The sequence below is a fragment of the Rhinopithecus bieti genome, unplaced genomic scaffold (genome assembly GCF_001698545.2).
Source record: "Rhinopithecus bieti isolate Rb0 unplaced genomic scaffold, ASM169854v2 scaffold_23816, whole genome shotgun sequence".
Lineage (NCBI taxonomy): Eukaryota > Metazoa > Chordata > Mammalia > Primates > Cercopithecidae > Rhinopithecus > Rhinopithecus bieti.
The window spans coordinates 1,861,375-1,873,690 of NW_016811019.1; the positions used below are offsets into that span (position 1 = coordinate 1,861,375).

At 56.2% G+C, this 12,316-nt stretch overlaps 1 protein-coding gene across 4 annotated transcripts in view; it reads right to left on the bottom strand.

The window, feature by feature from the left end:
• The window catches only part of ADCY3 (adenylate cyclase 3), a 106,073-nt gene extending 103,401 nt beyond the window's left edge, over positions 1-2,672 (bottom strand). For 2 of the 4 annotated variants that reach the window (XM_017893330.1, XM_017893327.1), the window contains exons 1-2: positions 2,181-2,672; positions 813-1,684 (exon numbers count right to left, since the gene is read on the bottom strand). In XM_017893330.1, the coding sequence (XP_017748819.1) occupies positions 813-1,487 (675 nt within the window). In that variant the 5' untranslated portion in view covers positions 1,488-1,684; positions 2,181-2,672. The remainder of the gene's footprint in view (positions 1-812; positions 1,685-2,180) is intronic. The other 2 variants (XM_017893329.1, XM_017893328.1) reach the window with 2 other exon arrangements.
• Between the last annotated feature and the right edge of the window lie 9,644 nt (positions 2,673-12,316).

A 12,316-nucleotide genomic window follows, 5' to 3' on the forward strand; every position in this document is an offset into this window, starting at 1 on the left:
CCTGAGGGCCCAGCACTTGGTGGGAACACAATACTATAATAGTTAAGCTGAGGCTGAAATTCCACCCCAATACTATAAATAATAGTTAAACTGAGGCCGAAATTCCACCCCTTCCAGTAGAACACGCGCTCCAGGACCAGCAGATCCTACGTCACAGTGGCCGGCATGACTGTCCCTATTTGCATGCCCACACCACACCTTCAGTGGGGAGACTGCCATTCTCTACTTCATAGAACTCCCCAGGCACCCCGAGCTGCCCGGAGGCAGGAAATAGGACAATTGCGCCTTCCCTCTGTGCAGCCCTTCGTGTATCCTAACGTGCTTTCCCCCAATCTCCTGCGATCCTGACAACAACCGTGTCATGCAGGCAGGGCAGATGTTATCCCCATTTGACAAAGGGGCACTGAGTCCACACAGCTAGTCAGTGTTGGGGGAGAGATGGGAATCGAGGAGTCCTCTTCCCATGGGAGGTCCTCCTCGCCAGGGTCACTGACAGGGAATGGCCAGGACAATGCTGCCTCAAGACCAGCCCTGGGTGGACCTTCCTGTCACACGCTTAGGCTGGGCACAGGTGAAGAGTGGCCCTGAGGCCCAGTGCCCTGACATCCTCCTTTCCCTGGGGCCAAGCACAGGCAGACTCCGGGCAATGGTACAGGGGTGCAAAGGCAGGGACTAGGGAGAGAGGTTAGAGCCCTGGAGGCCCCCAGAACACATTTTGACTCAAAGGCAAAGCAAACACCAACTCCAACAAGTGCCACGTTGGTGAGTGCTGCTGGAGAGGATGCCACAGGGGGACAGTGGGCAGGACTCACCTCCCGCAGCAGCTGCATCCCCTTCAGCTCCTCCTGCTGCTGCTGGGCCACAGTGACCCCCAAGACCAAGGTGTGCACCACACAGGAGACCACGGAGATTATCACGATGGGGCTGAGGCTGAGGGGCAGCGTGATGAAGAAGGAGAAGACGAAGAAGACCTGCCAGCCCACGGTGTCACTGGCCGCGTGGGCACGCGTGAAGTTCAGGCCCAGGTAAGAGAAGATCTGGGCAGTTATGAGCAGCCACAGCAGGTAGGGCACCACTCTGCGGGTGACCCGGTCCGGGAGCAGCCCCTTTTTGCAGAGCACGAAGAGGATGATGTCCAACACCAGTCCAATTCCAGCCACGGCGAGGGGGGCCAGCTTCTCGCTGGAGAAGACCACAGCACACATGACCACCACGTAGCAGTCAAAGAGGGCAGCAAAGACCACCAGCACCAGCAGGGTCTCGTGGCGCTGCCTTTTGAAGTAGGTCTGGTAGAGGTTCTCCAAGGACTCCGGCACGAAGGTCAGCCGCATGAAGCGAGGCAGGCACAGGCAGGAGCCCGAGTTCCGGACCGAGATTTCATGGGTCCGGCCCACCCCGCGGTCAGGGTCGGAGGGCAGGCTGACGGAGTACTCGGCTGAGTACTCGGCCGAGTACTCGGGCTCGGAGAAGCCCTGGTTCCTCGGCATCCTGGCTGGCGTCTGCTACTGGCCCTAGAGAAGTGGACCGGGATCAGAGGAAGCGCTCTGGACTGGGCTACCTCTCAGGGCTCGCTGAGACCTGGGGAGGGCTAAGAGCCTCTTCTTGGCTGGGGCGGAGAGGCGGCCACCTCCAGCAGGAACGCAGAGCGGGTTTCCAGGGCACAGGGAGCACTGATCAGCTAGAACTGAAAAGGGCATTGCTGAGTAGAAGCACCTCTTCCCTCCTACCTTGTGGTTTCCCCATGACCCGCCCCAACCCTCATAAAAGGATCTCTGCTGCAAGAGCCTCCCAATCCAGGGCCTTCCCTGCCACCCCCGGCTCACACCACCGCCCACCGCACGCACACTTAGTCCTGTCCACGCCAGACACTCAATTTCCTGTCCCTGGCTTGTGGAAGGGCCTAGCCGCCTCTCCATCCCTGGCACCCGGTTTCTGTCTGTCATCTCTTCTTTCTCAGTCCCTGACTTCCTCACCTAAATTCCCTCCAGGCCCAGTCCTTAGAAGCTGGAAATAAAATGTGCCGGAAAGAAACTAGGACCATCCTGGGGATTCCTGAGCCTTCCTTCTGTTTACTTCCTTTTTCCACTAAGCCCTTGGAGACTCGGGCTCGGATCCGGCCCCCTTCCCACGCTCAGGGCGCTGTCTTCCCCCCGGAAGCCTGGCCCTGCCCCTGCGTTTACCTGTGCGGGAACTCGGCCACCGCGTGCTCCGGGACGGTCCCCGCGAGGGCTGGGGCGGGAGGGATCGGCGCGCCCGAGGGCTGCTCCCCGCAGAGCCGCGCCGCCCCGCCAGTGCCTTGGGGCCCGGCCGGCCGGAGCGCGATCTCTCGCCGTCAGGCCCGGGATCCGACCGGGAGAGGGCGCAGGGCTGCCCCTCAAGCATCCGCGGCGCCCGGCCGCAGCGGGAAGGAGGCGGCGGGCGACGAGGGCTGGAGATCCCGGGGCGCCGGCCCAGGCCGGCCCGCCCTAGGGCTAAGGCTCGGGGGCCGGGGCAGTGCAGGGGCCGTGCGGGAGCGGCAGGCGCGAGCGACGGCGAGCGCAGCTCTTCCGGACCCCTCCCTGCACCCGCGGCGGCGGCGGACGGCTAGGGCGCGCGGGGCCCTCCCCGGCGGGAGCGCGGGCCGGCCCGGGGAGGCCCGCCAGCATCCTCTCGCCCGCCGGCGCCGAGCGGAAGCCAGCGAGTCCGGGCTTCGCGTGCTGCACAGCTATTCCCGCGCGGCGCCCGGCGGCTCCGGGCGGCCACGCGACTCCAGGCCCGGGAGGCGGGAGGCGGGGCGGGCGGCCCCTCCCTCGGGCCCCAGTCGCCGCCCCTCTCGGCGGCGCGTCCCGAGTGGGGCGGCGGGGGAGGTGCTGGGCGGCTGGTCCCGGGATCCGCGCGGGCGAGAGCTGGAGGGGACCGGGCGGCCCCGATCCGGCGGGGCGGCGGGCTGGGGAGACTGCTGCGTGGAAGCGCGGGCGTGGGCGGCGGGCGGGAGGGCTGGGGCGAATCCACGCCTTCCCGCGAGCAGGCCCGGTCTAGGAGGATGGAAGACCGAGACGCGCCCGCCCGCAGGTGAGGCGCGCTAGGGACACCCCGCCGCCGCCCCCTCCTCCGCCACGGCTTCCTTCCGGGCCGGCAGAGGCCAGGGCTCAGGTTTGGGGACCGCTCCACTACGGGGCGCGTGGGGCCTAAGTATCCCCGCCCACCCCGGGAGCCCAGACTCCGGAGCGCCGGGCCTGAGCTTTCCGCCGGGAAACGGAGCCCTGTCCTGCTCGCAGGAGGCGGGTGGCGGTGGCCCGGTGGGCACCACACACGTGGAACTGGAAGAGTTCCTGAGACCCTGCTTCGAAGAGATTTCCCGTGCACATTCTACCCGTTTGAGATGTGTTTGAGTTCACAAACTCTCCCTTAAAGATGCAAATGCTCCTTTGAATAGTTAAACCTGTAAGTCTCTTACACCATAGCATAAATTATTTTCCTTGCATTTGACAGAACACCGTGCTAAGATCAACTACAGGCTTTGGGAATTTAAATAAAGGAAGAGGAGAGAGAATGTTTTGGGACAAAAGCACGTGTGGGGAGGTGGGTGCTGAGGACAGCCAGCAGCAATAGGGGGTCATCTTCCCTGGGGAGAGCTGAAGGAATGAACAGAGGGGAGAGAAACTCGTCCATCCAGACCCTGGATGGAGCTGCCTCCCCATACACCTGAGAGTTACCCGCGGGCAACCCCTTCCAGAACCTCAGGCATCACCTTGCATCCCTCAGGGAATGGATCCATTAGAGAATCGATCCTGCCACTGCTGTTTCTACCATTCCCTCACACTGTCTGAAAAGGCGCCAACTTCAGCCCCAAACTTCTCAGGGCTTTGATTCCAAAGGTAGGGGACCTAACATCACATATAGGAGGATGGTAATTTAAATAAAGCAAAACTTTGCCCCATTTGTTTTATTTTATTTCTATTTTTTATTTTTTCCAGAAGGAGTCTCTGTCACCTAGGCTGGAGTGCAGTGTCGTGATCTCCGCTCACTGCATCCTCCGCCATCCGGGTTCACGCGATTCTCCTGCCTCAGCCTCCCGAGTACCTGGGATTACAGGCGCACACCACCAAGCCCAGGGTAATTTTTGTAGTTTTAGTAGATGGGGTTTCACTATGTTGGCTAGGTTGGTCTTGAACTCCTGACCTCAAGTGATCTGCCCACCTTGGCCTCCCAAAGAGCAGATGAGCCACTGTGCTGAGCTGTCCCACTGTTTTAATTTGCTGGAGGTTTTTGGGTTTTCGGGGGGATTTTTTTTGGAGGGTGTTATTTGTGGTTTTTTGTTTTTTGTTTTTGTTTTTTAAAAAGGAAGGCAATTTATTTATTTATTTGTGAGACAGAGTCTCACTCTGTCGCCCAGGCTGGAGTGCAGTGGCAATCTCAGCTCACTGCAACCTCCACCTCCTGGGTTCAAACAATTCTCCTGTCTCAGCCTCCCAAGTGGCTGGGATTACAGGCATCCGCCACCATGCCTGGCTAAATTTTGTATTTTTAGTAGAGACAGGGTTTTGCCATGTTGGCCAGGTTGGTCTCCAACTCCTGACCTCAAGTGATCTACCCGCCTTAGCCTCCCAAAAGTACTGGGAATACAGGTGTGAGCCACCATGCCTGGCCTTTGCTGGAGGGTTTTGTTTTGTTTTGTTTTTTGTTTTTGAGACGGAGTCTCGCTCTGTCGCCCAGGCTGGAGTGCAGTGGTGCGATTTCAGCTCACTGCAAGCTCCACCTCCTGGGTTCACGCCATTCTCCTGCCTCAGCCTCCCAAGCAGCTGGGATTACAGTCATGCGCCACCACACCCAGCTCAATTTGCGCCACCACACCCAGCTCAATTTTTGTAGAGACGGGGTTTCACCATGTTAGCCAGGATGGTCTCGATCTCCAGACCTCGTGATCCGCCCGCCTCGGCCTCCTGAAGTGCTGGGATTACAGGCGTGAGCCACCACACCCAGCCTTTGCTGGAGGTTTAAACATTTATTTTGAAATGTCACATGATGTTAAAGAGGACATGACTTTTATGTTTTACAAAGGGAGATGTAATGTACGGCATGGAGCAGTGGCTCACACCTGTAATCCCAGCCTTTGGGAGGCCGAGGCAGGTGGATCTTGAGGTCAGGAGTTTGAGACCATCCTGGCCAACATGGCAAAACCCTGTCTCTACCAAAAAATACAAAAATTGGCCGAGCGTGGTGGCGGGTGCCTGAAGTCCCAGCTACTCAGGAGGCTGAGGTGGGAGAATCACCTGACCCTAGGAGGCAGAGGTTGCAGTGAGCCAAGATCGCACCACTGCACTCCAGCCTGGGCAACAGAGTGAGACCCTATCTCAAAAAACAGTGGGGATAGGGGGAGAGCTGTGCTAATGTTTTTTAAAAGGCTGATAAATATCGTGCCTGGTCCTGCTTTGGCACAAAAGACACTGTGTTGCACCCTCTTTGGGCCCCTTCCCTTTTCTTGGCACACATGCCAGCCCTATGGTTCTCAGTGGAACACCCTGCCCGCAAAGCCATGCCCAGCTCCTGAGCTGAGAGGGTTCTCTGCTGGGCCCTCTGCCACCACTCATGCCCCAGCCTCCTTTCCCCACCCACCCCATGAACAGAGAGAGTTCCACACAGAGGCACCCTCATATAAAAACAACAAATTGATCTCCTTCCTCTCCAGCCCCTGCCTGCTGGCTTCACAGTCCCACTCCCTGTCCTTCCGCTGTCCCTATCTCTCCGCTGTGGGTCCCTGCTCAGTGGGCATTGGGGAAACCAGAGGAGCCTGCCAGTTCTGCCAAGGCACCATGTTCACCCATGAGGCAGACCCTCAGGTGTATACAGGTTACAGTTGGGGGTGACTTCTGGCTGAGATGATCAGAGACAGGGCCTTTCAGGGCAAGAGGGAAGGATCTGATGGGCCTGAAAGGCAGGTCCCCCCAGGTGGCTGGAGCCTCCCCACAAAAGCCCAGCCACAGGAAGAGCACAGCGCAGTCCCATCCCTGCTCTGCATCCTGGGTTCTGGCACAGCCCTTCCCTGTGGATGTGGGAAGCACAGTGGGACAGCAGTAGCCCCTTGCAAGGACTCCTGGGGAGCCAGAAGCATCTGGGTGAATATTCCCGGGCAAGAGAGCTGCTCGACATCCTGTCACAGAGGAGATCAGGGAAAATGCCACAAGGGCCTCATCCTTCTCACTCACAGTGGCTTGCCCGGTACCTGGCACCTAGTAGATACTCAAAAAATACTCGTGGAATGAATGGAAGTCTCCCTAAGAAGAAACGGTACTTTGTAACGGCACTGGTTGTCCCTGAAGGGACCAACTGGCCTCATTCCCTGATGCTGAGAATGTCCTGGTCCCAGGGCAATGAAAAATAACCACCCTCGAGTGAAAAGGGTGGGATTATGGGGAAGGTGTTTTTATTTTCCAAGCTATACATTTTGTATTGATGTAACCTGGACAACTGGCATGCTTCGCTTTTGTAATCAAATGATACAGGAAATCTAAACACACACAACTCAGGACCTCAAATGGCTGCACAGGTGACTTGCCCCTGCAGCTTGTCCTAAAAGGAAGACAGAATCATGGACTTAGATCAAAGCTTGGAGGGCATCCTGACCCCTCAACCTCAACCCAGCATCTGCCTGGATGGGATACCTCTTTGCTGAAGGCACCTTTTGTTGTTTGTGTGGCTTCAAGATAGAGATGATGGCTGAGAATAGTAATTGTTATTGGATAAACAAGAAGGTCCCCCCCCCCCCCCCCCGGGAAATGTGGCTGGCTGCTTGAATCCAGCAACAATAATGATCGAGAGCAGAACTCCTGCTGTCCGCTGCGGGAGGGAAAACAGAAGTGAGGAAAGAGGAGACAGATCATTCAGTTTGGCCCTGGCGTGCTGGGCAGCGCGGAGAGGCCCTGTTTTGGGCCTGAGCAGAACCTGAGACAAGGCCTGCATGCAGGTGGTTTAACTGGGGAAGTGATTCCAGGGAAACGCGGGCGGCCAAAGCAAGGAGCCCTGGGAAGTTCCAAAATATGAGCGAAGGCAGGAAGCCGGTAAATATGAGGTTTCTGTTACGGAGTTGGCCACTGGTGTGGAGGGGCCCGCTTGATCCCTGCTGGGAGTAGTCTTACAAGCCCCTTGCAGAAGCAACCTGCCAGAGCTTTCCACTGAAGGGCTGGCCAGAGGTTGGGTATATCCATCCTCCTGCCGATCCTTCCCTGTTGGTTAAGGGTTGGCCAGTCAGGGTGTTTCTCTCCCTGGCTCTTCCGAGGTTTGTGCAAAGAAGGCTAAGCGGTGGCCGCACCTGGGGAAGGAAATCGGATCCTCGTGCAGAGTACCTCTGGCAAGTACTGATGGGTGTGCCTGGCAGCAGTAACGGGGAGTACAGGAGGGGGACCGGGGGAATTGTGGCATGTGATACTCAAGGCATCCTGCACAGGGCCGACACCCCTCATCCATTGCCTGGCTGGCTCAGAGGCTCAGCAGCTTGGATCCTGTCACCTGAGGGGAGGAGGCCCGTATGGTACGCCTAGGGAAGCTGGCTCCTCTGGAATCAGGCTCAACTTTGAGCATGGTCTTGGATGAGAGGCTGAGGACGCTCGGACCAATTGACGTGAGGCCCCGCGCCCCAAGGCCCTGTGTGCTCTGTGGTGGGCAAGTGACCAGACACTAACCGCGCTAGTCAGGATGCTTGTCAGGAAGCGAGGGGAACGATTCAATAAGGGTACCCAGGAACATGGATGGGCCCCAGATGCTCAATGGAACAAGTTCAACTGGAGTACCAGTATCTGCCAGCAGACAGGCTGAAGCAGGCCGGCTGAGCAAGCGTTCTGGGCCCCACGTGGGGCCCTGCATGGCTGGGTGGGCTGCCTGCCGCCCCAGTCCCTCTCCATGACTGGCATCCTGGGGGCCCTCCCGAGCTCCAGCGCAGTCTTCCTCTGACAGCAATCTGACAGCATCCGCGGGCCAGTCTGTCCCTGTGTCCTCACTTCTTTGTGCTGCTGTTCCTGGTCTCTCCCCTTCTTCCCTCAGCCGCATGTTGGGTCATCCCTGACTCTCACAGGGTCAGCTTCTTGGAGCACTGTGGCTGGGTGTAGAGAGGCTGTGTGGCAGGAACGGTGCGATGTTGAAGGAGAGGGGTGTGGGAATGTGTGTGGGTGTGAGAGTGGGGTGTGTGTGTGAGAACGTTCCTTGCACCATATTGTGTGGCATGAGTGGATGTGTGAGTGTGGCATGGTCTGAGATGTATGTTCACGTTGGAGCTGTGTTGTGAAGAATTGTAAGCTATCGATGTTTCGCTCGGTGGATGGCGTGACAATGCTATAACTTCGTGTTTGTGTCGTGTGTGTAAAGTGGTGGCATGTGGCAAAATGCATTCGCATTTGTGTGTGAGTGGTGAGTGCGAGTGTGTGTGGTGAGAACGTAGCTTGCGAGTGGCTTGTGTGTGAGTGGGTGTGAATCGTGTGCTTGTGACAATGTACCTTCAATGTATTGTGTCGTGGCGACGTGGGGGTATGAAGGCATCCGGATTGTGTCAGAACGTACTTCCACGTTTGTGTGTGTTGAGTGTGGGTGTAGTGTGAGAGAATGCGCAACCGCCCCTTGCATGTTTGTGTAACCAGTATAAGTGTGTGTGTGTGAGAAGCGTAGCTTCATGTTTCTGTGTTGTGGGTGTGTTAGTGTGATTGTGGTGGCGAATCGTACGCTTCAGGCGTTTGTGTGAGTGGGTGTGGAGGTGAGAATGTGCTTCCAGTTTGGTGATGTGGGCGATGTGTGTGGTGGCAGTCCTTCGCGTTGTGTGTGAGAGACGAATGTACCTTGCACGTTGATTTTGAGTGGGTGAGTGTGATGTGTGTGTGGTGAGAATATACGTTCACGTTGTTGTGTGAATGGGTGTGTGATTGTGAGAACATCCTTCGTGTGAGTGTGAGTGGGTGTGATTGTGGTGTATGTAACTTTCACATTTGTCGTAAGTGAAGATGTATGGGACAGTAGAGTGTGATTGGGTGGAGTGCTCCATTCATATTTTGTGTGTGCGAGTGGTATGTCTGATCGCATGATTGTGTGTGAGACGAGGCGAGTACCTTCCGTTTGTGTGTTGAATGTGACGCTGGGTATGATTGTGACGTGTGTAAGAACACACCCTTTGGACGTTCGATGTGTGATTCCGAGTGGCACGTGTGGATTGTGAGAACGTACCTTCATGTTTGTGTGAGATGGGTATGTGTGATTTGTGTGTGAGAATGTCCTTACACGCTTTGTGTAATATTGTGTGGAGCGACTTCCGATGTATGTGATGAGTGTGCATGCATGTGCTGGCGGATTTGCCTCATCCCGTCCTGGTGGGTGCCCACCTCACCACTTCCTCCCCTCTCCTCACTTGGTGCCATCTGCACAGGACGTGGGCCCTGCTGGCTGCCCTCGGGTGCTGTTTCTAGGCCCCTGGCGCGAGCAGAGGGAAGCAGGCTGAGGATGCGCAGTGAAGACTCCAGACAGGAGCGTTGCTGGGGCTGGGCGTGGTCTGTGCCCCTCGGCAGGTGTGAGCGTCTCCTCGGGAGCAAGGACCAGGATCTCTGGTTTCTTCTGCCCAGTCGTTGAAACAGAGTGACTATTCCACAATATGTCATGGAAATAATGTCAATGGCACACGAGCCACAGTGCCAGTGACACCCACGGGCCTGATCCCCAGACAGCGGCAGCAGCTCCCCTTCCTGCGCCCTACCCTCTAGGCACTGCGCGCTGCCTTCTTCCCTTTGCTTTCCCAGGTAGAGACCCCTGGCGTCCCTGTTTTGCGGGCGGGGAAGCGGGAGCGCAGAGACATGAGGTCACTTGCTCTGGCCCCAGCGAGGAAGGGGCGGAGGGAGGCCCAGGCTCTGGCCACCCAGAAGTCTGGCCTTACAAGGAAGGCTCAGGAAGCTTCCTTTGGTTGTCACTGCTTCTCTGTAGCCAAGGGTGCCTCAGGGACTCAGAGCGAATCCTGGAGAGTCACAGCTCCCTGCTGGCAGTTGAAAGAGACTCCAGACACCATTCTGCTCCAGCCCAGGTGGAGACATTGAGGCCCAGGGGGGTTAAATTTGGGGAGAGAAGGACACGTGCCCACGGAGCGTGAAACGGCATGTGAATGCTGAGTAATTCCGATGCCTCTGCGGGACGTCACGTTTCCAAAAGCGCCCGAGCCCTGCCGGTCCAGGAGGAGGCACCATAGAAATGTGTGCTAACAAGCCTCCCGCGGCCTGCGGGGGATAGGAGAGAGCAGGAAGCTTTCAGAACAATGAGAGTGACTGGAAAAGGCTCAGGCTGGGAGGAGACGAAGGGCCCAGCCCCATGGTCTTTCTCATGGGTGGAAAGTCACCAGCACCCAGCAGAGCGACGCTAAGACAGCCTGGGGAGCTGGCACAGGTTCTCCGGTCTTAAAGACGCGTGTGATTAGATCCAGCTCACCAGGATATTCCAGGAGAATCTCTCCATCTCGAGGTCCTTCACTTAATCACGTTTGCAAAGTCACTTTTGCCATGTAAGGCATCATAGTCACAGTTTCTGGGGGTTAGGGTGGTGACATTTTGCGTGGACGTGATTCTGCCTATCACAGCAGGCTCCTAATGTGATATAGATCCCTGTAGTACTGATTAGAGGAAGGACTCATCTTAATTCCTCTCATTACAACCTTCTCTAATGTTTCTAACCTCCATGCTGAGATAAACGAGCCTTCGCCATGTTAAATCAGAGGAGAGGAAATCATCTCAAAGGTCTGTGAAAGGGTGATTTTTGACAAGAGACCCTATATATTTTACTTTTGAGATGAAGTCTCACTCTTGTCGCCCAGGCTGGAGTGCAAAGGCAGGATCTCCGTTCAGTGCAAGCTCCATCTCCTGAGTTCAAATGATTCTCCTGCCTCAGCCTCCCGAGTAGCTGGGACTACAAGCATGCGCCATCACACCTGGCTAATTTTTGTATTTTTAGTAGAGATGGGGTTTCACTATTTTGGCCAGGCTGGTCTCAAACTCCTGAACTCAGGTGATCCACCCGCCTCGGCCTCCCAAAATGTTGGGATTACAGGCGTGGGCCACCACGCCCAGCCACCCTAGAAATCTTTTAATGCAAGAGAATGCTGTAGAAAGAACTCCCACCTGTGGTTCCTTGCCACCCTCACCCCTCCCAAGTTACCCTCAGCTGCAACAGGCCAGATCCTTTGTTCCAGGAAGGCTGGTTGGGAACAAGGGGCCACCTGGAGTCAGCAGCTGAATGGATGCCTGAGGTTCATGGATTCTTTCTAAGACTTCCAAATCCCCTTTCTGCTGCCACTGGAATTGTCTCCCAGAAACGCAGTTCAGACTGTTTGACTTCCCAATTCTTTAGCATCTAGGCTTTTCCTTTGTTAGGCCCCAGCCTACTTATTCTCTCATATAATCTGTACACCAGTCATATGAGGTAAGTACAATTGCCATATCCATTTTACAGATGAAAACACTGAGATTAGATTCATAACGTGCCCAAGGTTCCATAACTGGCAAAGGGTACTGCCCATGTTTACAGCCACATCTCTGACTCCTGGGCCCAGCGCATAGACACTGTGGACTGCTCAACATCCTGGGTCATTGCTAGAGGAATCGGGGGGCTCATGCCTTCTCCTCTGCTTCGATGGGGGCCAACTTACCTGTGGACCAGAAGGGGTGGCCCATGGGAAAGACAAAGCAGGAGGAATTAGCAGTACTGGAGGGGAGGCAGGGCCTTTATCTTAGCAGCCTTGTCTGTTCAAATCCAGAGACATCCTCTCCACCCTGGAAGGCAGGAAAGCAGCCCAGTTAGAGAGGTGGAGCCCTGGACAACAGATCCACAACAGTGCAACACCAAACCCTGGCCCAGCGGAGGCTGCAGCCTGGCCAGGAAGGGCTCAGGTCAGCTTGATTAACATATTGCTGACCCAGCTGGGTGCGGTGGCTCACGCCTGTAATCCCAGCACTTTGGGAGGCCAAGGTGGGCGGATCACGAAGTCAGGAGATCGAGACCATCCTGGCTAACACGGTGAAACCCCGTCTCTACTAAAAATACAAAAAAATTTAACCAGGCATGGTGGCGGGTGCCTGTAGTCCCAGCTACTTGGGAGGCTGGGGCAAGAGAATGTCGTGAACCCAGGAGGTGGAGCTTGCAGTGAGCCGAGATTGCACCACTACACTCCAGCCTGGGTGACAGAGCAAGACTCCGTCTCAAAACAAAAAACAAAAACCAAACAAACAAAAAAAACATATTGCTGACCATTTTCATATCTTAAAATTAGAAACACAAGTACAAGCTCCTGCTATTCTATTTATCAAATCAGAGCAGAGTGAGGCTG